The 20,969-nt window shown below is 38.3% G+C and overlaps 2 protein-coding genes across 3 annotated transcripts in view; both read left to right on the top strand.

Moving 5' to 3' along the window:
• Positions 1-2,801: 2,801 nt before the first annotated feature.
• gfap (glial fibrillary acidic protein) lies at positions 2,802-10,851 on the top strand. The gene is made up of 9 exons (XM_065277817.2): positions 2,802-3,348; positions 7,189-7,249; positions 7,338-7,433; positions 8,758-8,919; positions 9,027-9,152; positions 9,243-9,463; positions 9,539-9,582; positions 9,657-9,742; positions 9,928-10,851. Exons 1-9 carry the CDS (start codon positions 2,852-2,854, stop codon positions 9,967-9,969), a joined length of 1,335 nt encoding a protein of 444 aa, XP_065133889.1. The 5' UTR covers positions 2,802-2,851; the 3' UTR covers positions 9,970-10,851.
• Positions 10,852-15,710: 4,859 nt separating this feature from the next.
• Positions 15,711-20,969, top strand: part of kcnh6a (potassium voltage-gated channel, subfamily H (eag-related), member 6a) — a 28,006-nt gene continuing 22,747 nt past the window's right edge. For both annotated transcript variants that reach the window (XM_065277852.2, XM_065277843.2), the window contains exons 1-3: positions 15,711-16,203; positions 18,110-18,340; positions 20,661-20,813. In XM_065277852.2, coding sequence (XP_065133924.1) covers positions 16,128-16,203; positions 18,110-18,340; positions 20,661-20,813 — 460 coding nt within the window. In that variant the 5' untranslated portion in view covers positions 15,711-16,127. The remainder of the gene's footprint in view (positions 16,204-18,109; positions 18,341-20,660; positions 20,814-20,969) is intronic.

The following is a 20,969-nucleotide window of genomic DNA, read 5'->3' as shown; positions in this document are numbered from 1 at the left end:
AATGATCAGTCTGTAGAAAGCATTAAGATTCTGCCGTTCTCTCTTGCTCCATTACACCAGAGACATGAATCAGCTGTTTGACTCCTCTCAAAGTGAAAGAGTAGGAGCGTGCGGACCAATGAAAAGACAGACTGAGTAACACTAACAATGAGGAAGATCTGAAGAAAAAACAACTAGTTGAGCGTGAGCAAAGACATAAACACTTCTCATACACGGCCATAGACTTCCCACTTTGAACTTTACACCTCCTGAATGCTTTGTCTAGGACAGACTTTCCCCCAGTTACCGTGGCTCAGCAACCACACTCACCTCTTTAGACATTTACTAGGAGATTGTAATTATGCCTTCACCGTGTTAGTCCTGACACTAAACTTACATAACATAAATTACAACCGGGCTTACAGTGGAAACACTATTTCAGAGAAAAAAGGTGCTAGTCTGCACAATTAAATGGTCATTTGTATTCTAGTCGCACTGTGAACTCCAGTAGCCAACATTTATCCAATTCTCATATCTTGCCTAACCACTTCTATAAAGCTTATAAAGAAATACAACCAGTCCGAAATAATTAATGATGATGATTTTATTAAATGTTTAAAGTGCGTATGCTGATTTACTGATCAGTAAGGGATTACACTGTAATTTGATTAGTTATTATACATGTCTCATTTTTATGTATAATAAGGCTGTGTGTAGACATGTTCAACCACAGAAGTCTTCAGTGCAGCAGTAGACATTGACCTCGGGTGTACAAAACTCCTCACATGTACGGGACAAGTAAGTCGCTGCAAAGTGAAATATATATTTATTATAAACAATGGCTGAACTGTAGTGTTTTCTCCTTTATAATCATATATATATAATATATATATATATATATATATATATATATATATATATATATATATAAATCCCATACATTTACATAATGCATATACTATAGAATGGAATCTATTACAATAAAAAAGGTGCCTTGCAATGGTGTAATCAATTGTGCTCCAGTTGACATGTCATATTAAATAATATATTTATGTCTTTTTTTCTGTAAAAGTGATTTTCCATAATCAAAACACAATAGCAACTATGATCTAGCTCTGTTTCTGTATAGTCTCAGATATTTTACAGAGACAGTGGATGGAAATATTTTGGCACTTACCATTGGACACAGTCTTGCAGTAGTTGGCAGATGAGGGGCACACTGTTGCAACCTTGCAGTCGTCATCCTGACAGGTAAAGCATTCAAGTGAATGTACTGCAGAGACAAAACATCACAAATGCAGGCACAGTTAATGCCAAATACATGAGTACACATACAAAATAAGTGAAACAAAACCTGTCAGTAACTAAGAAGATTATTGATGTTTATTAGCAATTTCAGAATAGTTAAATAGACAAATGAATACAAAGCAACATTTCTGATCTTTCTTGCTTTCAAAATCTTTGTGCCCTTCTCAAAAATATTATGAGCTTTTAAAGTGATCTCTGTCCTCAATGTTCATACATTTTCTCTGAATAAATCCATAACTAAAGCCCATCCGTTATACTGCAGTTATAGATAAAATTACTCACCAGTTACACTGCACAAAAGCATCACAACAAGAGCACAGACAAGAGCCTTCATGATTTCAGCTTAAACCAAACTCTTTTGTAAAGCAACAAGTCAGAGGTTTGAATATCAGCCGTTTCTGGTAAACTGCAGGTGTGTCTTTTCATATATACATGGCTAATAATGAACCTGTACAACCTGTTGAGCTAATGGTAAGGCATGAAGAGCATGCTGTAATACAGGTCAGAAAAACTTAAAAACCCCTTCCTGGAAGATTTTCTTTTTGGTTTCTTTTTATTTCTGTGTTTAAGCATGATTGACAGCAAAAAGACTCATTCCTCAATGTGTTAAAGAGCTATTGGCCCACATTACTAGATAATCAGCCAACCAACCAACCATTACACACACACACACACACACACACACACACACACACACACACACACACACACACACACAGAGAAACACAGCACTCACTAAACATGACATCCATCACAACAAACCTACAGACTTCTGGAGAGCTCATGCTCTTGGTGTGTTTGTATTTTTGGCTGGCTTTGAATCTACTTTCCTAGTGTTATAGAGTTATATAAAGGTTACTGTTTGACAGAAGAAAGATAATTGTGGGTTATGGTGAGTAAACTATTCCCATAAACAAACAAATTATTACATTTTTCTGGTACGCATGATTCACCTGCACTAAAAGGTCAGTGTTTCATGTTCCCAAATCAGCAAGAAACACTAGACTAAACTATTTTTATAATGAAATACGCAATTATGTAATCAATCCAGTGTACAGTGACATCATTAAATTTCCCTTCGGATTGGCAGGAATTCAGATAAAGGCCGAGAGAACTCTAAATTAACTCACAAGAGGCACAAAAACACCACTTCAATATGGGTCGAGAGTCGAGACAGAATTAAACTAATGCGTAAATATCAGAGTTAAAGTATGACTCTCTCTCTCTTTCTCTCTCTCTTTCTCTCACAGCAGTGTAATGAATAGGATGTTTTTGAGTGCGCGTCCCTGAACACACACACACACACACACTCACTCACTGCACATCACACCAGTGACACAGACAGAATAGAATGAAAAGAGGCAGTCAGGAGACTGCACAAACAATTTCGGGCTCACACACACACACACACACACACACACACACACACACTGGCCTTTGCCCTTCCCATTGGACCCTCTCTCTTATCCTCTCCCCCTGTCCCACTCTCTCTCCCTTTCCCCACCTTCCTATAAAAGGCTGATTTCCACCTACTCTCGATCCCATTTCCCCATTTGTTCCAGCCATGGACACCCAACGAGCTTACTCATCCTACCGAAAACGTTTCGGGACTCTGGGAGGCTCCCCGTCCATGGGAGCCACCAGCCGTCTCAGCTCGAGCCGCCTGTCTCTCCACGGCAGCCCACGGCACCACACCTCCAGCCCCATGACCCTCTCCACCTCTCGCCTGTCCTTGGGCGGAGAGCGCCTGGACTTTCCAGCGGACTCCCTGCTGAAGGCCCAGTACCGAGAAACGCGCACCAATGAGAAGGTGGAGATGATGGGGCTGAACGACCGCTTCGCCAGCTACATCGAGAAAGTCCGCTTTCTGGAACAGCAGAACAAGATGCTGGTGGCCGAGCTGAACCAGCTGAGGGGAAAAGAGCCGAGCCGCCTGGGTGACATCTACCAGGAAGAGCTGAGGGAGCTTCGTAGGGAGGTGGACAGCCTTAATGCTGGTAAAGCCAGACTGGAGATAGAAAGAGACAACTTGGCATCTGACTTGGCCTCTGTTAAACAGAGGTAAGAACACTTGCACAGATTCATTTTTTATTATTATTGTAAGTATAGAAAAATTGTGTGAACCACAGAAAAAATGATCAGTTTATGCAACTAAATTTAGTGCGTCCAATTGGTTTGCATGTTTATCTGCTTATATGAAATGAAAACTAAATGAGATGTATACAACTGCACACTTTCAGAAATAAAGGTACAAACAGCGGCACCTCGTGACTGCTCTTCCGAGGGGCGCAAATTCAAAATATGTGTTTGTTGCATCATGTGAACCATGTGCATTACATGTTTTGTCAAAATAAGTGCCTGCTGCACACGCGTCAAAACCGTTTATGAAAAAAGAGACGCTCACGTTCACAAAATACATGCAAGACACTCCCTTAACAATAAACTCTGATAACACATTAGATTATACGAGTATCTGGCAAACGCGAGCGTCTCTTTTATCATAAACCCTTTAGATGCGTCTTATTTTGACAAAACACGTGATGCACATAGGGTCACTCGAAGCGCAGAACACATATTTTGAAATGACGAACCACACACATGACGGGCTACATACATGTTGTGACGAACTTCGCATAGAGTGCCCTCGAAAAAATAAGTCACCGACCACCACTGGGTACAAAAACTGTCACTGGGCTGGTACCCTTTCAAGAAGTACACCTGTGTACCTAAAGGGTGATATTAATACCTCAAAGGCACATGTTAGCAGCTCAAAGGTAGCCAACATGATGTACTAGGACCTTTTTAAGGGGGAATCATTACAGTACACTAACCGTACTGTATAAAAGTCTAGGCCACCATTAGATTAGACATTTAGGGTTTTTTTTGGCAATGTTCTAGCGACTATATATCATTATTTCTCAGCCTCTTTGTAAGAATACAACAAGAAATGTATTTATATATAGTATATATACAGAATAGAATTATAAGCTAAAGGGTCAAATATTTAGTGTGACCTCTCCTTACACTTTAGCAATAACAGGAACATGCATATGAAATGAAACCCTTATTTCTTATTTTAATTTTAAATGACTTAAGGACTTTAGTCTCCAAAAAAGATGTGCTTAGTGCCAGAGGAGGTCACACTAAATACTGAAAATAATTACAGTTAAAAATAGCTTTTTTGGCCATTTATCATCTTAACTAAGATAACAAGTGAGCCAGGAATGTCTTTTTTTGTAAAAGGTTCAACAAAAAGATACATAGTACTGTAGGTGTGCCTGGCTTTTGTGGAGAAAGACTATACATCACTTTCATGTCCACTCCCATTGAAATGAATAGGTTGAGTTATTTTATCTACACCCATTACCAATTACACATTAAATCAAGCCTATGGCCATTTAACCTCAGAGATTTCAATGAAATAGGGTGTAGTAAAGAGCTAATTACCTTTCAACGTGGCATTGGCGTAGAATACTAAACTGAAGAAAAGATGTCAAATCAACAAATATTGTTTATGTTACCTTAACTTCACAAATTAAGTCAACTTTCAACTTTTTTTATAAGTTATGTCAACTTATATGTCAAAACTTAAAATAGTATGTTAAATTGACTTGCAAAAACAAGTTGTCTTAACTTCATGCTGCCTTTTTTTTACAGTGTAGTAAAATAGTTTACTAAGAAAATGGCTAGCACACACACCTGAACCCCAGTACTTGGAGATTTTTTATAGCAGCAAAAGGTCCTCCTTTCTATCTATTCATCTTTCTATTAACCTGCATGCTTTAGAGATGTAATAATTAAAAACCACATGTGGGTGGGGTAATTGGTTCATGATTTTTTTTTTGGGTCACACAGTGTGACGTGCATTCGTGGTTAAATGCAGAGGAATGCTAACAGCATCAAAAGAACAACGTGACAAAAAAAGTTAAGAGCCTCGTCAAAAGAAACATATATTTTAAGTGTCCTTAAGGAAAGAACAGCTGTAATGAAACTTTTAAGGATGAGCGTCTCAGCGTCTAAAGCTATCACTGCAATGTTACCGTTGTAAAATGTGCTAAATTTATAGCTTGAAAGTGATTCATGGTTTCTCATTTTTCCTTTTCCCTCACTTTCTTTCTCATTTTATCCCACACTGCCTCTCTTTTCAAACTAAAGCTTGACACACAGAATGGTATGGGGGCAGGGAGGGGCACAATACATCAGTACAGCTTCCACAAAAGCCCCACACACCCCATGCAGTTGCCCTGTTGTTAGCCAGTGAGGGAGAGAAGATCCACATTTATAACCAAATTCCAAACACGCATATTTTTAATTTTTTGAAACCTGCAGCAGTCAGGATGTTACATATACCAATAGCGACCTAATTTTGTTTGAGAACCATAATGCAAATGAAAACATACTTGAATGAGTTAACGTTATCAGCCTAGTTTACAGAGGATGTCACTAAAGTACAGTTCTCTTTACAGCTTGTGTTAAATTTTGAAAAGATGCAAATTGATCACACAAACATAACATATATGTAGATAAAACACTGTAGTATCTAAAACACAAATTAGTCAAAATTTGTAAACACAACAAAGCTTTAACAAAATACCACTGGCATAATTTTTTTTACCTTTTCATGCCGCCATGATGTAATTTAAAAAAGGTCAGGAAATAAAACTGGTTTTGAATTATTTTGTTCTGCTCTATGTAAAGCATAAGTATAGAAGAACACACCCAAATTGCTTTTGAAATGCAGATAGAAATTCAAAGAGCTTCGTTGTGATCTACTTAAACACTCCTATACACTGTAAAAACTTTTAGGGGCCTTAAATTTAAGTTTAATCAAATTGTCTTTGCAAGTTATTTGAACTTGACTACCCTTAACAAATTAGCTTATAGGCAATTGAACTTGTTTTTCATATATAGCACAGATAAAAAAAAGAGATCTGTTCATGAAAATTGGGCGAAAAAACTCCAAATAATTTATTGTCCAGAGGCCACACAAAGTGCAAAGAGTCTTGTGGACGTTAAATTCTTTTGAGCTTGCTTTCATAGAAGTTGTTTATTGTTTGTGTTGATTTATATTGTAAGGCCTCTGTCAGGTGTATCTGTTCATTCTGGGATTCCTGCATCTCATATACAAGTGTGTACGTTTACTCCACCCCGTGGGAAACATGGTATCTGCAGGTTGTGTGTGTGCGTGCGTTTGTGTGTGGCAAATGAAGCATGAGTAAACCATTGAACTATAGGTCCAGCCCCCCGTCGCAGGTCTTAGCACACTGTGATAGATCACCTCTAACAAAATATTAACCTCACTGTGAGCATTTACCATTATGCACTATTAAGTCCGATGAACTTTATGACATCAGAACACATATTAAATGTTGTTGTTATGATATGTCCATTCATCATCACCATTTGCCACCACAGACACATCCTCCCATATGTATTCAAATCAGAGGTCAACCAATGTGGGTTTTCATTTGCTGTTTCAGTTATGCTACTAAATTGCTTCACCCCATGATGAATATATATATTTAGTCTTCTGTTAGTTTTGAAGCCTATTTCAGTTTGTGTATTTAACTGATTTAAAAGGAATAATTTACCCCAAAAGAAAAATTATGTCATCATTTATTCTCCCTCAAGTTGTTTTGAACCTGTTTAAATTTATTTGTTCCGTTGAACACAAAGGGAGATATTTTGAGCGATGTTTGTAACCAGACTGTTTTTTGAGCAGTATTTTTTCCTACTATGGAAGTCAATGGTGCTCCTGTTTTCTGCTTGAATACAAATATCTTCCTTTGAGCTCAGCAAAACAGAAATTTGTACATTATGGTAACAACATGAAGAATTTTCATTTTTGGGTGAACTATCCCTTTAAGAAATTGTCACACAACTTTTATATCATTCTTTCAGACTGCATGATGAAACTGCCCTGCGGCAAGACATAGAAAATAACCTCAACACCTTCAGACAAGTAAGTAACCCTTCCATCTCATTCATGTGAATCATAAAGAAGTTAGTTTATTACTTTTATGAATCGGTCATGTGACTCTTAATTCTAGGATGTGGATGAAGCAGCTCTGAACCGCATCCAGCTGGAGAGGAAGATTGAAGCTTTGCAGGATGAAATCAATTTTCTGAAGAAGGTCCATGATGAGGTTTGTTGGCTCTCTCACTCTTTTCTGTTCGGTACATCAGTCGCTTATATTTTTCTATAGTTTTGTTCAGACAGGGAGCGAAATCTCACCTTTTCGTGTATTGTCACTAATCTCACAAAAGTAGTTTTAAAGGGGCCATGTCACTAAACTTTTCTAAGATGTCAAATAAATCTGTGGTGTCCCCAGAGTACATATGTGAAGTTCTAGCTCAAAATACCATATAGACAATTTATTATAACCTCTTTAAATTGTCACTTTGTAGGTGTGAGCAAAAATGTGCCATTTTTGGGTGTGTCCCTTTAACATGCAAATGAGCTCATCTCTGCACTAAATAACAGTGCTGTGGTTGGATAGTGCAGATTAAGGGGCGGTATTATCACCTTCTGACATCACAAGGGGGGCCAAATTTCAATTACCTATTTTTTCACATGCTTGCAGATAAACTAATTTACTGGGTTGATCTTTTTCACATTTTCAAGGTTGATAGAAGCACTGGGGAATCAATAATAGCACTTAAAGAGTAACTAAACCCCAAACCAACTTTTTTTAGTTAATGATCTGTAAGAATGATGTTTTATTAGTGCTGTTTATTGATTTTAGTAATTTTTTTTACATTTGGATATAAAGTGTTTCAATACGGCAATATATGGTGTAAAAACGTCTGAGTGCTGCCCTCTTCAGGTTGAACGGTGGCTACTGCAGTTGAATTTTCCCATTGGATGTTGGGTCCAAAAAATGACTCGTGACGTAAGCAGGTTCAAGCTCACCACGCCCTTGTTACGATCTCACCACACACTTGGTACAAGCTTAGTTCGTCCCCTCTATCTTCGTAGGGATCTGCCCACTTTTCTTGCATTTTTCAAATATTGCCAGTGGGTGGAGTCAGCCTCTGACCAGGGGTTTAGTTACTCTTTAAAGATGAAAAAAGACAAATTTTCATGATATGTCCCCTTTAAGCCTGAAAGGTCAGATTTCAGCATACTGAAAAAAATGATTCATTCAATTTACTCAATTTTTTAAAGGTAAGTGGTTGCAATCAATTTATTTAAGCTACATCAAACAAAAGTTTTTTATTTTATTTTATTTTACTATTTTTTTTAAATATAGCTTAAATAAGTGGTTTGCAACTACTTACCTTAAAAAATTGAGTAAATTAAATGAATAATTTTTTTCAGTGTATTTTTTAAAACAAATCAGATTTCTGTGTCGCATGAACAAGATAAAGCTGCTCACAGACAAACAAACAATTAATCGTACGCATCACCGTTATATTCACCTTGAAACTTTCTTTCATTCCTCCTCATGGTTTTGTTTCTTTGTATAGGAGATCAGAGAACTGCAGGAGCAGCTGATGGCCCAACAGGTTCACGTGGATTTGGATGTATCTAAACCAGACTTAACTGCAGCACTGAAGGATATCAGAGCTCAGTTTGAAGCCATGGCCACCTCTAATATGCAGGAGACAGAGGAGTGGTATCGATCAAAGGTTGTATAAACACATTGCTCTCTAGTAGATTTAGTTTTTCCTCTAGTAAGCAATTTATGTTTTGTTTAAAATGTAAAAGCAAACTAAACTGCATTTGCCCCGCCCAGTTTGCTGATCTGACCGATGCGGCCACTCGAAATGCAGAGGCTCTCAGACAAGCCAAGCAGGAGGCCAATGACTATCGCCGACAGGTTCAGAGCCTGACCTGTGACCTGGAGTCTCTCCGTGGGACTGTGAGTATTACACTTCAATCCTATACCAAACTTGTTGAGAACATAAGTGAGAAGTTGATTCATAAGTGATACATTGATTCAATCTTTAAGAATGAGTCTCTGGAGCGCCAGCTGCGAGAGATGGAGGAGCGTTTTGCCATAGAAACGGCTGGTTACCAGGATACTGTTGCCCGTCTGGAAGATGAGATCCATATGCTGAAAGAGGAGATGGCCAGACACCTGCAGGAGTACCAGGACCTACTGAATGTAAAACTGGCCTTGGACATAGAGATTGCCACCTATAGGAAACTGCTTGAAGGGGAGGAGAGCAGGTGGGGAGATCGAACTGATCATCAAATAAAGTGATCCACAACAATAATAATACTAATAAATCTATGTTCTTGTAGAATAACTGTCCCGGTGCAGAACTTCACCAATTTACAGTTTAGAGGTAACTTTACTGAAGTTGTTATTTATACAGCTTTAATGTCTCTTTATTTAATACATTCTGCATTGTTTTGTTAGAGACCAGCATGGACACTAAACTGACTCCTGAAGCACACGTGAAGAGGAGCATAGTTGTGCGAACTGTTGAGACTCGTGATGGAGAGGTAAAGGCTATGTATTGAAGGACATCAATGCTTAGATTTCAACATTGTGTGCACATGAATGCACCTCTGGTACATTACCACCAGATGGCAGTACTTTCTTTTCCAACAATCTAGTTTAGGACGTTTCATTTAATGCAATGTTTTTGTTTCGGCTAAAACTAACCAATGAAATCTCTCTTTCAAAGATTATTAAAGAATCCACTACTGAGCGCAAGGATTTGCCATAATCATTCTCAGGCATTGGATTGGCTGCTTCTGGATGCTGTGATCAAGACTCACCATGATCAAATTTCAACCTTTCATGTTTATCCCTTACTAGTGTTTTGTTAGCATACAATACAATATTTGAATTAGGGCAACTATACTGTTTGCGCTGCTTTATCTTTTCTGTCTTTATCTCTGTCTCTCTGTTTTAGAGAAGAGTCTTAGCATGAGAGTAGACTAGTTTATCTTTGATTGTGCCGGTTGGACAGATGAATGTAGGAAGTAGAGTGTAGTTTGTGGCAAGAGTGAAGGATGGGCGAGCACTTAGAGAATTTAGAGAACAGGTTTTGAAAATGTATTGTAGTCTTAGATGAGGAAGAGAAGGATTGGAAATGGCAGTGTTGAAGTAAGGCAGAAGGAAACGGAAAAAAAAACTGGATCTTCTGTGAGTTTTAAATGGATGATTTGGTCAGTGGTGCATATGAACATTTTACCTGAAGTTTCTCACCACCTCACTGTGTACATACGTTGTTTTCACACAGTGGTTAACTTTTGTCTTTTTGGACCCAGGTTTAAATGCTTTGAAATGCAGTGAAGCTTGGTTGAGAGTTGATTGACTAATGATAGATAAGTAAATTCTAACCAAATCTTACCATTCTCCTTACAATTTTCAGTCATTTTACATCTAGTAACACACTGTTACCCTTCATGTAAACAGATGTGAAAATGATTTATGTTCAATTTGATCCTTTTTTTTGCGTATTGTTACTAATGCATTTTAATTGTCTTATTGTGAGATACTGTAATAATATGTTGTGTCCTGATGAGGGATAATATTAATACTACTTTTGTGCCACTTTGTGTGAGAGCTAATATTAATAACAATAAAAATGATTTTTTTTGTAGTGTCTGTCTATGGACTGTTTAACACAAGAACAGCGGATCCTTTTTTTACTGTGTCATGGTGAATGGCTGTCTAATAATGTCCAGGGAGTCAAGCCAATGAAAAGTGACAATGAATCTGCAGTCACATGAAGTTTCCTTACTAATATCTGACAAGAGCTCAATGTGTCAAGAGGTAAAAGACTTGAGTGACAGGAGTGTGTGTGATGGGGGATTGCATGCGTTTTTGTTTTTTCAGATGTTTGACTGTCATGCAAGAACTAGGCTTGATGTTATATAAGCTGTTATTCCAGACTAGCCTAAACTAACATCATAATCCATCCAAGGTTAAGCAGGTGCAATGAATGTTCTCACCCTAAAATCTATTCACAGGTCTAAAAGTGAAATATCTCACCTACACTTGCATAACTGAAGATATTTATTTGAGAGCAGAGATTCAGTCAGTTTGAAACCAATGAGACAAGGAATTTGCAAATATCTGCAAAGTAACTTATTCAGTGGATATACTTATAATATTTGCAATACCACAGAGTACCTTTTAGTTAAATTATTCTTTCTACAATAAAGCCAAAGAGATTAAAATGTGTAAAGCCAAGGTGACACTTCGAACTGTTAAATCACTTTGTGCAAAAAATGACTTTTGACAGAATGTGCAGAAATGGCGCTATTGAGGAATAAAAATGACCTTCCACAACTTAATTTCAATGTTCCAACTTGGTTAATTAAAAAAAGTAAAAGGCAAAATCCAAATTTATGATTTTACAGCAATGTTAGCAGTCACAGGGTGCATTTCACTGCTAAAGGTCACTATAACAAGGCGTAGCTTGATGGCCGTGGGAAGTTGCCGTTGCGTCACCTCCAATTTAAATGTTAAATAAATTCAATAGGACTCACAAAATAATCATGTTCATGGATGATGTTATGAAATAAAGTTTTATAACCGTTACATTATAGCGTACGTCAATATAGTGGCTTAAAAAACAACAACAATTTAGCGTGCTAGATGCTCAACTTAATGTTGCGCCGCAAGAACTGACAAGCGAATGAGTTCAAAGGAAAAAATAGTAAAAGTGGAAATTCGGGGGAAAAGCGGACATGACACCATGGACACGGGACTTAGGAGGGACAGGTTACACAGGTTAAAAATTGGAATATCATTTTTCTGGAATCAAACATTGCTGGAAACATTTTGGGATAATGTAAGCATGTGAACAAGACACAGTATATAAAACTGTGCTAGCCAATTTTTTGCATGATTTAAAGAGCACCTATTTCATTGCTAAAAACTATGTTATTTTGTGTATTTGGTATAAAACGTGTTTGCGTGGTTTATGGTTAAAAAACACATTATTTTCCACATACCCTACATTTTTGTAGCTCCAGATATCCTGCTTTCCTCAAATGCTCTAATAGGCTTTATGCCCAGCTGCACAACTTCCTGAACTTCAGCCAGCTCCTTGTTTCCTGTCTGCCATTATTGGACAAACTGATTAATCCAGGTGTTCCTGACCTCAGTAGTCACAAACAAACTGATTAATCCAGGTGTGCCTGACCTCAGTAGTCACAACAACAATAATCAGACACACCTGGGCTGCGTCCGAAACCGCATACTGTATAGTAGGTACTGAATTAGATGAAGTACCTACTTACTTGGCGTTAAAACAGTAGGTACTGTATAGTATGAATCCTGGTAGTATGAATGAGATTCGGACGTACTACATCCGCCATGTTGCTACATCACGTGACATACGTCGTCATCACGTCATGTCATTTCAGCGCGAAAACAGCCGCGTGCCTCTTCTTCTTCTTTGGATAACTCCTCGTCCGGGGCATCATGGGATAGTGAAGCGTCCATCGTATGCACACTGCAAAATCTAACCGGAAGTAGTAGGTCATCCGGGTACTTTTCGCATACTGTTTTTCGAATACTATGTATTCGGACATACTACTCGCCTCGCCTACTGCTTTTCGCGTACTATATAGTATGTAGTAGGCGGTTTCGGACGCAGCACTGGATTAATCAGTTTGTCCAATAATGGCAGACAGGAAACAAGGAGCTGGCTAAAGTTCAGGAAGTAGTGCAGCTGGCCATAAAGCCTATTATGTACAAAACTCATCCATCTGAATAGCGCTGTGTCCCTGATTGGCCAGCTAATCAGTACGTTGTGATTGGCCTGAATACCTCTGACATCAGCCAGAAATGTGATGCTCCTTACCATGTTTGAAAGATTCGCTCACAATGCAATGCTAACAGGAGTTAATTTACAGGCTGTGAGTCCGAAGCATGAGGAATTATGATAATGTCGGTCTTGTCTACATCACCAATCATAGAAAGTAAACTGTTTTCTACAATCTGTGTGTTTTTTGTAGTCCAAGAAAAGAGACTATAAGAGAGGATTTACATTGGAGACAATAACTCGCGTCATCATTGACTTTGGGATTTGTACCTTTTGCATATCGTTAACATGTACTAATACAGACTTACACACCAAAGGAAATGTAAAATCGTGAATCGGACCATAGGAGCTTTTTAATGCAAAAATTGTACATACTGTGCCTTTAATAGAATCCTATAGGAAAACAATTTGGGCATTTTGAATGAACTGTTTTGGAACGCCACTATTGTTACAAGGGCAACTGAGAGAAACAATCACATGCTGTCCACGCTGATGTATTACAAAGAAGTTTTAAAGGCAAACAACATCTCAGACATCTTAAAGGGAATCCTTAACACATAACAACGTGTCACAGATACTCTAATAACATCTAGATGTTAAAGTGCTTTCCAAGTTAAACACACTGTATAATAAATCATTAGGCAGCTTGGTGTATTTCTGGATCAGAGGGTAACATGGGCATGAGAAACTCCAGTTCAGTAAGCCCCTGCAGTTTTTCAATATGCCACATCACATTCATAGGAAAACACTGGCCATGGCCTAGAACCACAGGTTCATTTTAGGCATGCACAATAGCTAATATCTCTAATTTTTCTAAAGTTTCTAAAGAATTCAACGCTAAATATCAGACTGCATGGGGCTGTTTTATTATAAGTGCATGACTGTCTTTATTGGTAGCAGCACTTCTAAAAGACATGGCACTCTTGATTCGGGTGTGTAAAGAATAAGATAAGAACTCATTTCCCACATTTGTGAGGAATAAAGGAAGGTGTCAGAAGACCGCTGTGCCAATATCTCTGTAGTACCCTTCAGACACCACTGGATGTTACACAGAAATGTGTTGAGAGAGATGGATTAGGGTGGTTGTAAAGAGGTCTGATATTGAATGACAGACTTGGCAGATTGTGACATGCTTCGTGCGGATTCTCCGGGTGCCTGGTGGCACTGAGGGATCAGACAGGTTAAATAGGAGGAGATGTTTGATATAGCCCTGGAGAACCGCTGTGATTCACACGTATGTTAAAACTGCCATTCCCAAAGTTTATCTAACGGTTTTTTATATGAGCTTATGTGGAAGGTGAGACTTAGAGACAAAGACTTTAACGGGACTTATTTGGTAGAGCTGCGCTGGTCAGAATACGTGGAACATTTTTTGGGTGTTACAAGACGTAGCCTGTCATATTGTAAAGAAAGAAACAAGCTTGGGGTAGTAACTCAGTTGGTTAAGCAATTCACTAGCAATGCCAGCATCGTGTGTTTGATTCCAATGTAGTGAAAAGTTGCTTTGGATAAAAGCATCCAATTTATGAATGCGAAGTGTGTGCTTTTTCTCTGAGGTTAGACTCACACGAGTGTGTGTGTGTGTGTGTATATATATTTTTTATATGGTTGGAGTTATCAGGTCTGGGGCAGGGGTTCAGGCCTTTGAAACTAGAAGTATGTGGGCCAGATAAAACACTTCAGTAGAGATGTTCTCATCTGGCAGGACACAGATGGAGGATTTTCCATTCTGTTACTGAAACTACTTGAGATGAGATGAGAAAAGGACTCTCACCGTTATTTGTGCTGTTTGTTTCTATTATATTTTATATAAACGTGGATTGAGGGAGACATTTCATTTTGAGTGTCTGTGACTGGTGGAAGCCACTTAAATAAAGCTAAACGGATATACAGTAAACACTGATTCACAACATGTATCTACCATTGTATCAAAGCATTACAGGAAATGATAAACCGACATTTTCACCTCTGGTGTCTACGTTTAGCTTTATTTTCATCAAACCCACTCAAATAATGAGGGTGCCTTATACACAAGTCATAGATATACAGTACACTTAAGTGCTTTCTGAAAGCCCCATTAACTGCGTAACATGAGTTACCAAAACAGTATGCTTTATCTTTCTGTTTTACAAAAGGTTCTTATAGAACCTTTGACTAATGGTTCTTTGAGGAACCTAAATGGTTCTTGGCATCGCTGTAAGGAACCCTTTTAAACATCTTTATTTTTAAAAGTGTACAGAATTTACTGAAGTTAATCAAATCATACTTAATACAACATATTACTTTAGTATATACATTATCAAATTGTATTATCTATATACTATATTTACTATAGTAAATACTTAAAAATTTACAGCATGAATGGGGATAAATTTAGATGTTACTAAGCATCCTTAGGATGGTATGCATTTTGCCAGCCAGTTTAAGTCGCAGCAGCTGAATGCGTTAAATAAAGTGAATGACACAACAATGAATGTTACTAATCCGAAATCATATGATAAGGGTAAATTGAGTGAGGAACACTGTTTTGCTCCCCTTGTAAACTGGATCCCATTGGGACATAACCTACCTTTGAGAGAGAGAGAGAGAGAGAGAGAGAGAGAGAGAGAGAGAGAGAGAGAGAGAGAGAGAGAGAGAGAGAGATTGGGGAGCGCGCATCTGCCTTCTGTCAAAAGTGACAGCTGCGTCCAGCGGCTCCCCAGTGAACGCGGGCACCATTATCTATAACATACTGAGCTTGAAATATCCTGTTTGAGTCAGTTTACTCCATTTTAAGTTTTTTTTATTGTTTTAAGATGTTTCGATTGTTTTAAGTTAGCATCTCCGTGGGTGCGCAGCGACATTTTATCTAACGGCGCGGCGTTATTTCTGCTGCAATTAATTTTGGTGGGGTCGTGAGAAGAACACGCGCAAATTATTCGCCTCACTTTCATTCAGATCCGCTACATTCGCATCATTCGTCTGTGTTGTTTTATGCTGTTTCCCGTGCACCATGTGTTGGGGATCTAGCATATCCTCACCTTTCTTTCTCAGTCATTGAAACACCAATAGAGAAACCACGAGCTGCTCCATAAGTGTCTCGGCTCCGTCCACGTGTGAAAATGCCTGTGCGCCGTGGACACGTCGCTCTCCAGAACACCTATCTGGACACCATCATCAGGAAATTTGACGGACAAAGTGAGTGTAAAACCTTTTGTTTCAGTACTTTCGTAGTCCGGTAGCGTATATACTGTAGTGCGCTTTGTTTTACAGTGTACATATAGTAATGATTATTCAATAATAATCGATTTTTGGGGGTCAGGGTACGCGCGAGAAAGTTATTGTTATTTATATAAAGTCATCGGAAGGAAGCGTACATGTCAGACACGTGTTCATGTTTCACATCTAAACTGCGTGGCAGTTACCCGTCAGATATCCTCGGATAACTGACTGATTTTTATGAATTGTGCACATAGACAGTAGAAAATATTCACTTATAAATATAGCATTTATTATTAGTATGCTAATATAACCATCTGGCTGTTTTTCATTGTTTTTTTTGTGCACCTGCTTTGATCATTTTCTCATGTCGTCTAATATAAACACAGAAAATCCGTATACAGTTTCACCATAAGTTACATATTGTCTTTCTTAAAATTTTCATAGAAATGTTACAGATGGGACTGGGAAGATTTTATTTATCTGATCTGACAATGTACTTCTTGGGTTTTAAGAATAGGATATGAAGAAGTGTTCTTTGATAAACCCCCCCCCCATCTGAACCCTTACTCACATCCTAACCATAATCCATATCTTTGGTTTAAATCCCCAAATAAAATCTCAACCTAAACCTTACTTTAAATCCTTAGCCTGCCCTATGCCTGCTCTGTAAGCCCCTTAACATAAGGGTTTATATTAACAATTATCGTGACAAAAGATCTTTCATCATTTCTGGACACAATGCCTCTGCTTTTGACTTTTGGGTAATTTTTGTTTTAAACCTCTTGTTAGATGCAGTTTTACAACTTGCCATATATATTTTACCATTGTATCATAAAAAGGCCTAATTCATTTACATGCATAGCATACATCAGTTATGTGTTATGTTTTAAAATATTTGTCTTCATCTTTTAAGGATGTTTGCATATGTCTGCTAGTGCATGTAGATGTGTGAGCGGGAGTCTACAGCTCCTCCCTTGCTCTCTATCAGTTAAGGCTAAGTGTCATTTTGTGGCTGCTAGGCAACCATGTCAGTGCGTTGTGTTCTGTTCCTGAAGTAAAAAGGCGATAATGAGTTGGATGCTGAGGGGCATTAAAGTTCCTGTCACCAAACACAATTACTATTCAGAGATGATGAAGAGATTTAAGATTGAGATTTAAAGATAAAAGGAAGCTAGTGTCCTTAAAGGCACAGGTCCGATAAACACATATTGTCAGAAAGGACAACGAAACATTTATCTTCTGTTTAAAGCAAAGCTTCTAACCTTTCCACAGCATGTAGATGAACTGTGTTGCTCTCTGAAGTAAATTAGAGAGTCAAAGTCGGTGTTTTTAACATGTTGATGATACTTTTGCTGATAACACAGCTGTCAGCAGATTTCCTGTTTGCATAACACCAACCACCGGATGTACTGATGTCACGTGTCATGTATTAACAGTTAAAGCTTTGAATAACACTTATACCAAAAGATATACTGCATGTATGTATATAAATAAACTAAATATGCATATTTATATATATATATATATATATATATATATATATATATATATATATATATATATATATATATATATATATATATATATATATATACTTTGCTGTACTGACCAAAGCAAATTTGTGACACTGACCATTCCTTGTATTGAAGCACTTAATGCTTTAGTGATGGAACGTTCTCAGTTCATGCTGGAATAACATCATCTGGTTTTGCTCAAACTTGACTTTGGATTCAATGCCACCTCTAGTTTACACTGCCATGACAGCTAACGCGACACATAGCTAATACTAAAAATTTTTAATATTTGCACTCTTTCTGTTAGTGGTGTTTATCCTAGTCCTGTTCCTAATCAACCCAAATTTTTGTCTTCTTCCCATCACCAGACCGTAAATTCCTAATAGCCAATGCCCAGATGAAGAACTGCGGGATTATCTACTGCAATGAAGGCTTCTGTCAGATGTTTGGTTTCTCGCGATCGGAGATCATGCAGCAGTCCTGCACCTGTCAGTTTCTTGTGGGGCCGGGCACAATGAAGAGCGCCCTGGCACAGGTGGCACAGGCCCTTCTCGGATCAGAGGAGTGCAAAGTGGAGATCCTCTACTACTCTAAAGAAGGTATGCTGGGCTCAGTGAAAGAGATAAACAGTGTGGGGATACAAAGAAGAGACTTCATGTAAAAACATGAAAGAAGGTACATGTTAGCAATGTAGTAAAAGACAAAGGGTGACTACATGGCACGAGAAGATATATGACCCTGTGTGTGAATCCAAGCTTAGGTCTTATAATCTAATTATGAGATTATGAGCATTAAAGTTTGATTTCAGTAATTGAATTCAATTTCAATCTTTGACTTGACCTAAATCAGTCAATATTAAATAGACCAAGTGTACGTGCACATTCATACAGTGATTATGCTAACAACAGTGCAAGGCTGTGAAAGTGGCTAACTGTGTGGGCAGTCGTCCCAGCCGGACCAGTTTGAGTGCCCAACCTAGTACCCAGGCTGGCAGACCAGCTAACCAGACTGTTTTGAGTTGCTTTTTCTCGACAGAAAGAGGCCAGATAAGGTTGCACGGGAAGACCAGACGTCTGTCCGCCTCCCCCTTCCTGCCTTCTATCTTCTCATGCAGAAACAGATGAAGAGAGTAGCTGGCACTCCACACATTGTTAAGCTTGTTTGTGTGTTGTAGCTCAGCTAGAAAGTGGACAGGTGTTCTTTCGGCCGGGAAGCACTGATAACATTACCATGACAACAAGAATCCAAAGCCCCACACCCCTATTACTAAACTAATGCACCGAGCACAGATGTACGCATGAACCAACATGCACACGCTCGCTCTGTTTTTATCTTTATCATATTTTTAGCGTATGAAACTTCGAGATCCGTGTCATGGTTTAGCTGGGGACTGAAGTGCACCTTGATGTGTGATCGTGTATGTATGTGTGTCTTAGTGCAGGGTCTATATATAGAGTGGTTGATGGCCTGCTTTAGTCAAGAGCTGAGGGGGGTCTGGCTGACTTTAATCATGCCGTTATTCCTCTGGTTTTCTGTCCTCCTCTCCGTCACTCTATTTGTATTGCCGTGACTCATTACATAAGTTTGCATCCCCTGGTTCTTCTTATAATCGTTTTTTTTGTTGGTAGTTGTCTGTGGGTTAAAGTGTGATGCAGGTTGCATTGATTTCCTGAGAGCAGTGTGTCATTAAAGACGGTTTATCTTTTAGTGTCTCCTAGCCAAAATATAAGTGACCTCTAAATGTTATTATACATCTGTGTGTTTATCTGAGGTGAAGAAAAAACAAAAAGCTGAAGGTTTTCTCATGGGTTTTTATCTATTGCCTTGGGGAATTTGGGTCCCAGAAACGACAGCATCTGTGTGTGGGTGTCTTGTTGCATGTGTGTGTTTGAACTACGTATGGCCCTCTGGTATTTATAACAGTTTTTCATGAAAACTAAGTTAGATTAGGCATCAGTATTTATTTAAACATCTCACATTTATTATATGACCCATTAATATTAGTAAACTCTAAAACAGTGGTTCTCAACCTTTTTCACTTCAAGGCCCCCTTGTTGCCCACAACAATATTTTAAGCCACCACCCAACACTCACTCATTTTTTTTTTTCAAATAAAATGAACTAGAGCCTGATATAACTAAACAGATGTATATTCGCTACTAAAATGGCAAAACATAAGAAACTTCTTGATTGTTGCTTCTTTTAGCTTCTTTTAATGCTTGTTTTGTCTTATATTGAAAACATTTACGTCATCTTGGGGCCCCCTTGGAAGTCTGCTGAGGCCCCGGTCCCCTGGTGGATAATACACATAGATAAGAAATATTTTGACAATACATGGTCTGTGGCAACCCAGCTAAAGTGAGTTTTTTGCGTAATTTACTTTTTTTAAACATAAAATCATCCTACATAATGTAAAGAAAATTTTATGAAAATATAACCTTTATATCTTTAATATTGAGTAAAATTATGTCAAATATTGATATTAAAGTAAAATCAACGATTGAAATCAAACTTTGATGCTCCAAATCTCATAATTAGATTTTAGGTTGAATATAGGTTGATTTTAGGTTGAATTTCATTGACAGGGTCACAGACTGTATCTAAAACTAGAAGACTTTTACGTACTATGTAAATCATTGAGATATACAAATAATTATGAGTTTGAGGTACTGCATGACTGTTGATATTGTGAATGGATTCACTGTCTGGCCACACCACACACACACACACACACACACACACACACACACACACACACACACACACACACACACACACACACACACACACACACACACACACACACACACACACACACACACACACACACACACACACACACACACACACACACTTTGTATTATTTTCATGCAGATTACAAGCATAATTTTGGGGTTGAATTCTCTTTTTCTCTTTCAGGAACTTGTAGGCCATGTCTGGTGGATGTTATTCCAGTAAAGAATGAGGAAGGAGTTGTTATCATGTTCATCTTAAACTTTCAGGAGCTCTTAGACCCCTCCCTGAAGAAAGGTGGCATCAAACAGCGTGTGACAAATAGCTGGCTACGGGCAGGTGTGTGTTTGTCCTATCATATCTCTGTGTGGGAGAGATTCTAGACTTTTTTGTAAAACAACCTTATAAGGTAAAGACAGACAAACACAGCTGTCTTTGGTGTGACGGTTGGTGTGTAGGTGTAGCCTGAGGCGGCATTTGATAAAGGTGGTGGCA

Source organism: Paramisgurnus dabryanus, chromosome 3, assembly GCF_030506205.2.
Source record: "Paramisgurnus dabryanus chromosome 3, PD_genome_1.1, whole genome shotgun sequence".
Taxonomy (NCBI): Eukaryota; Metazoa; Chordata; class Actinopteri; order Cypriniformes; family Cobitidae; genus Paramisgurnus; species Paramisgurnus dabryanus.
Note: the sequence above shows the minus strand (reverse complement) of the source record. Positions and strands in the feature narration are given on the sequence as shown.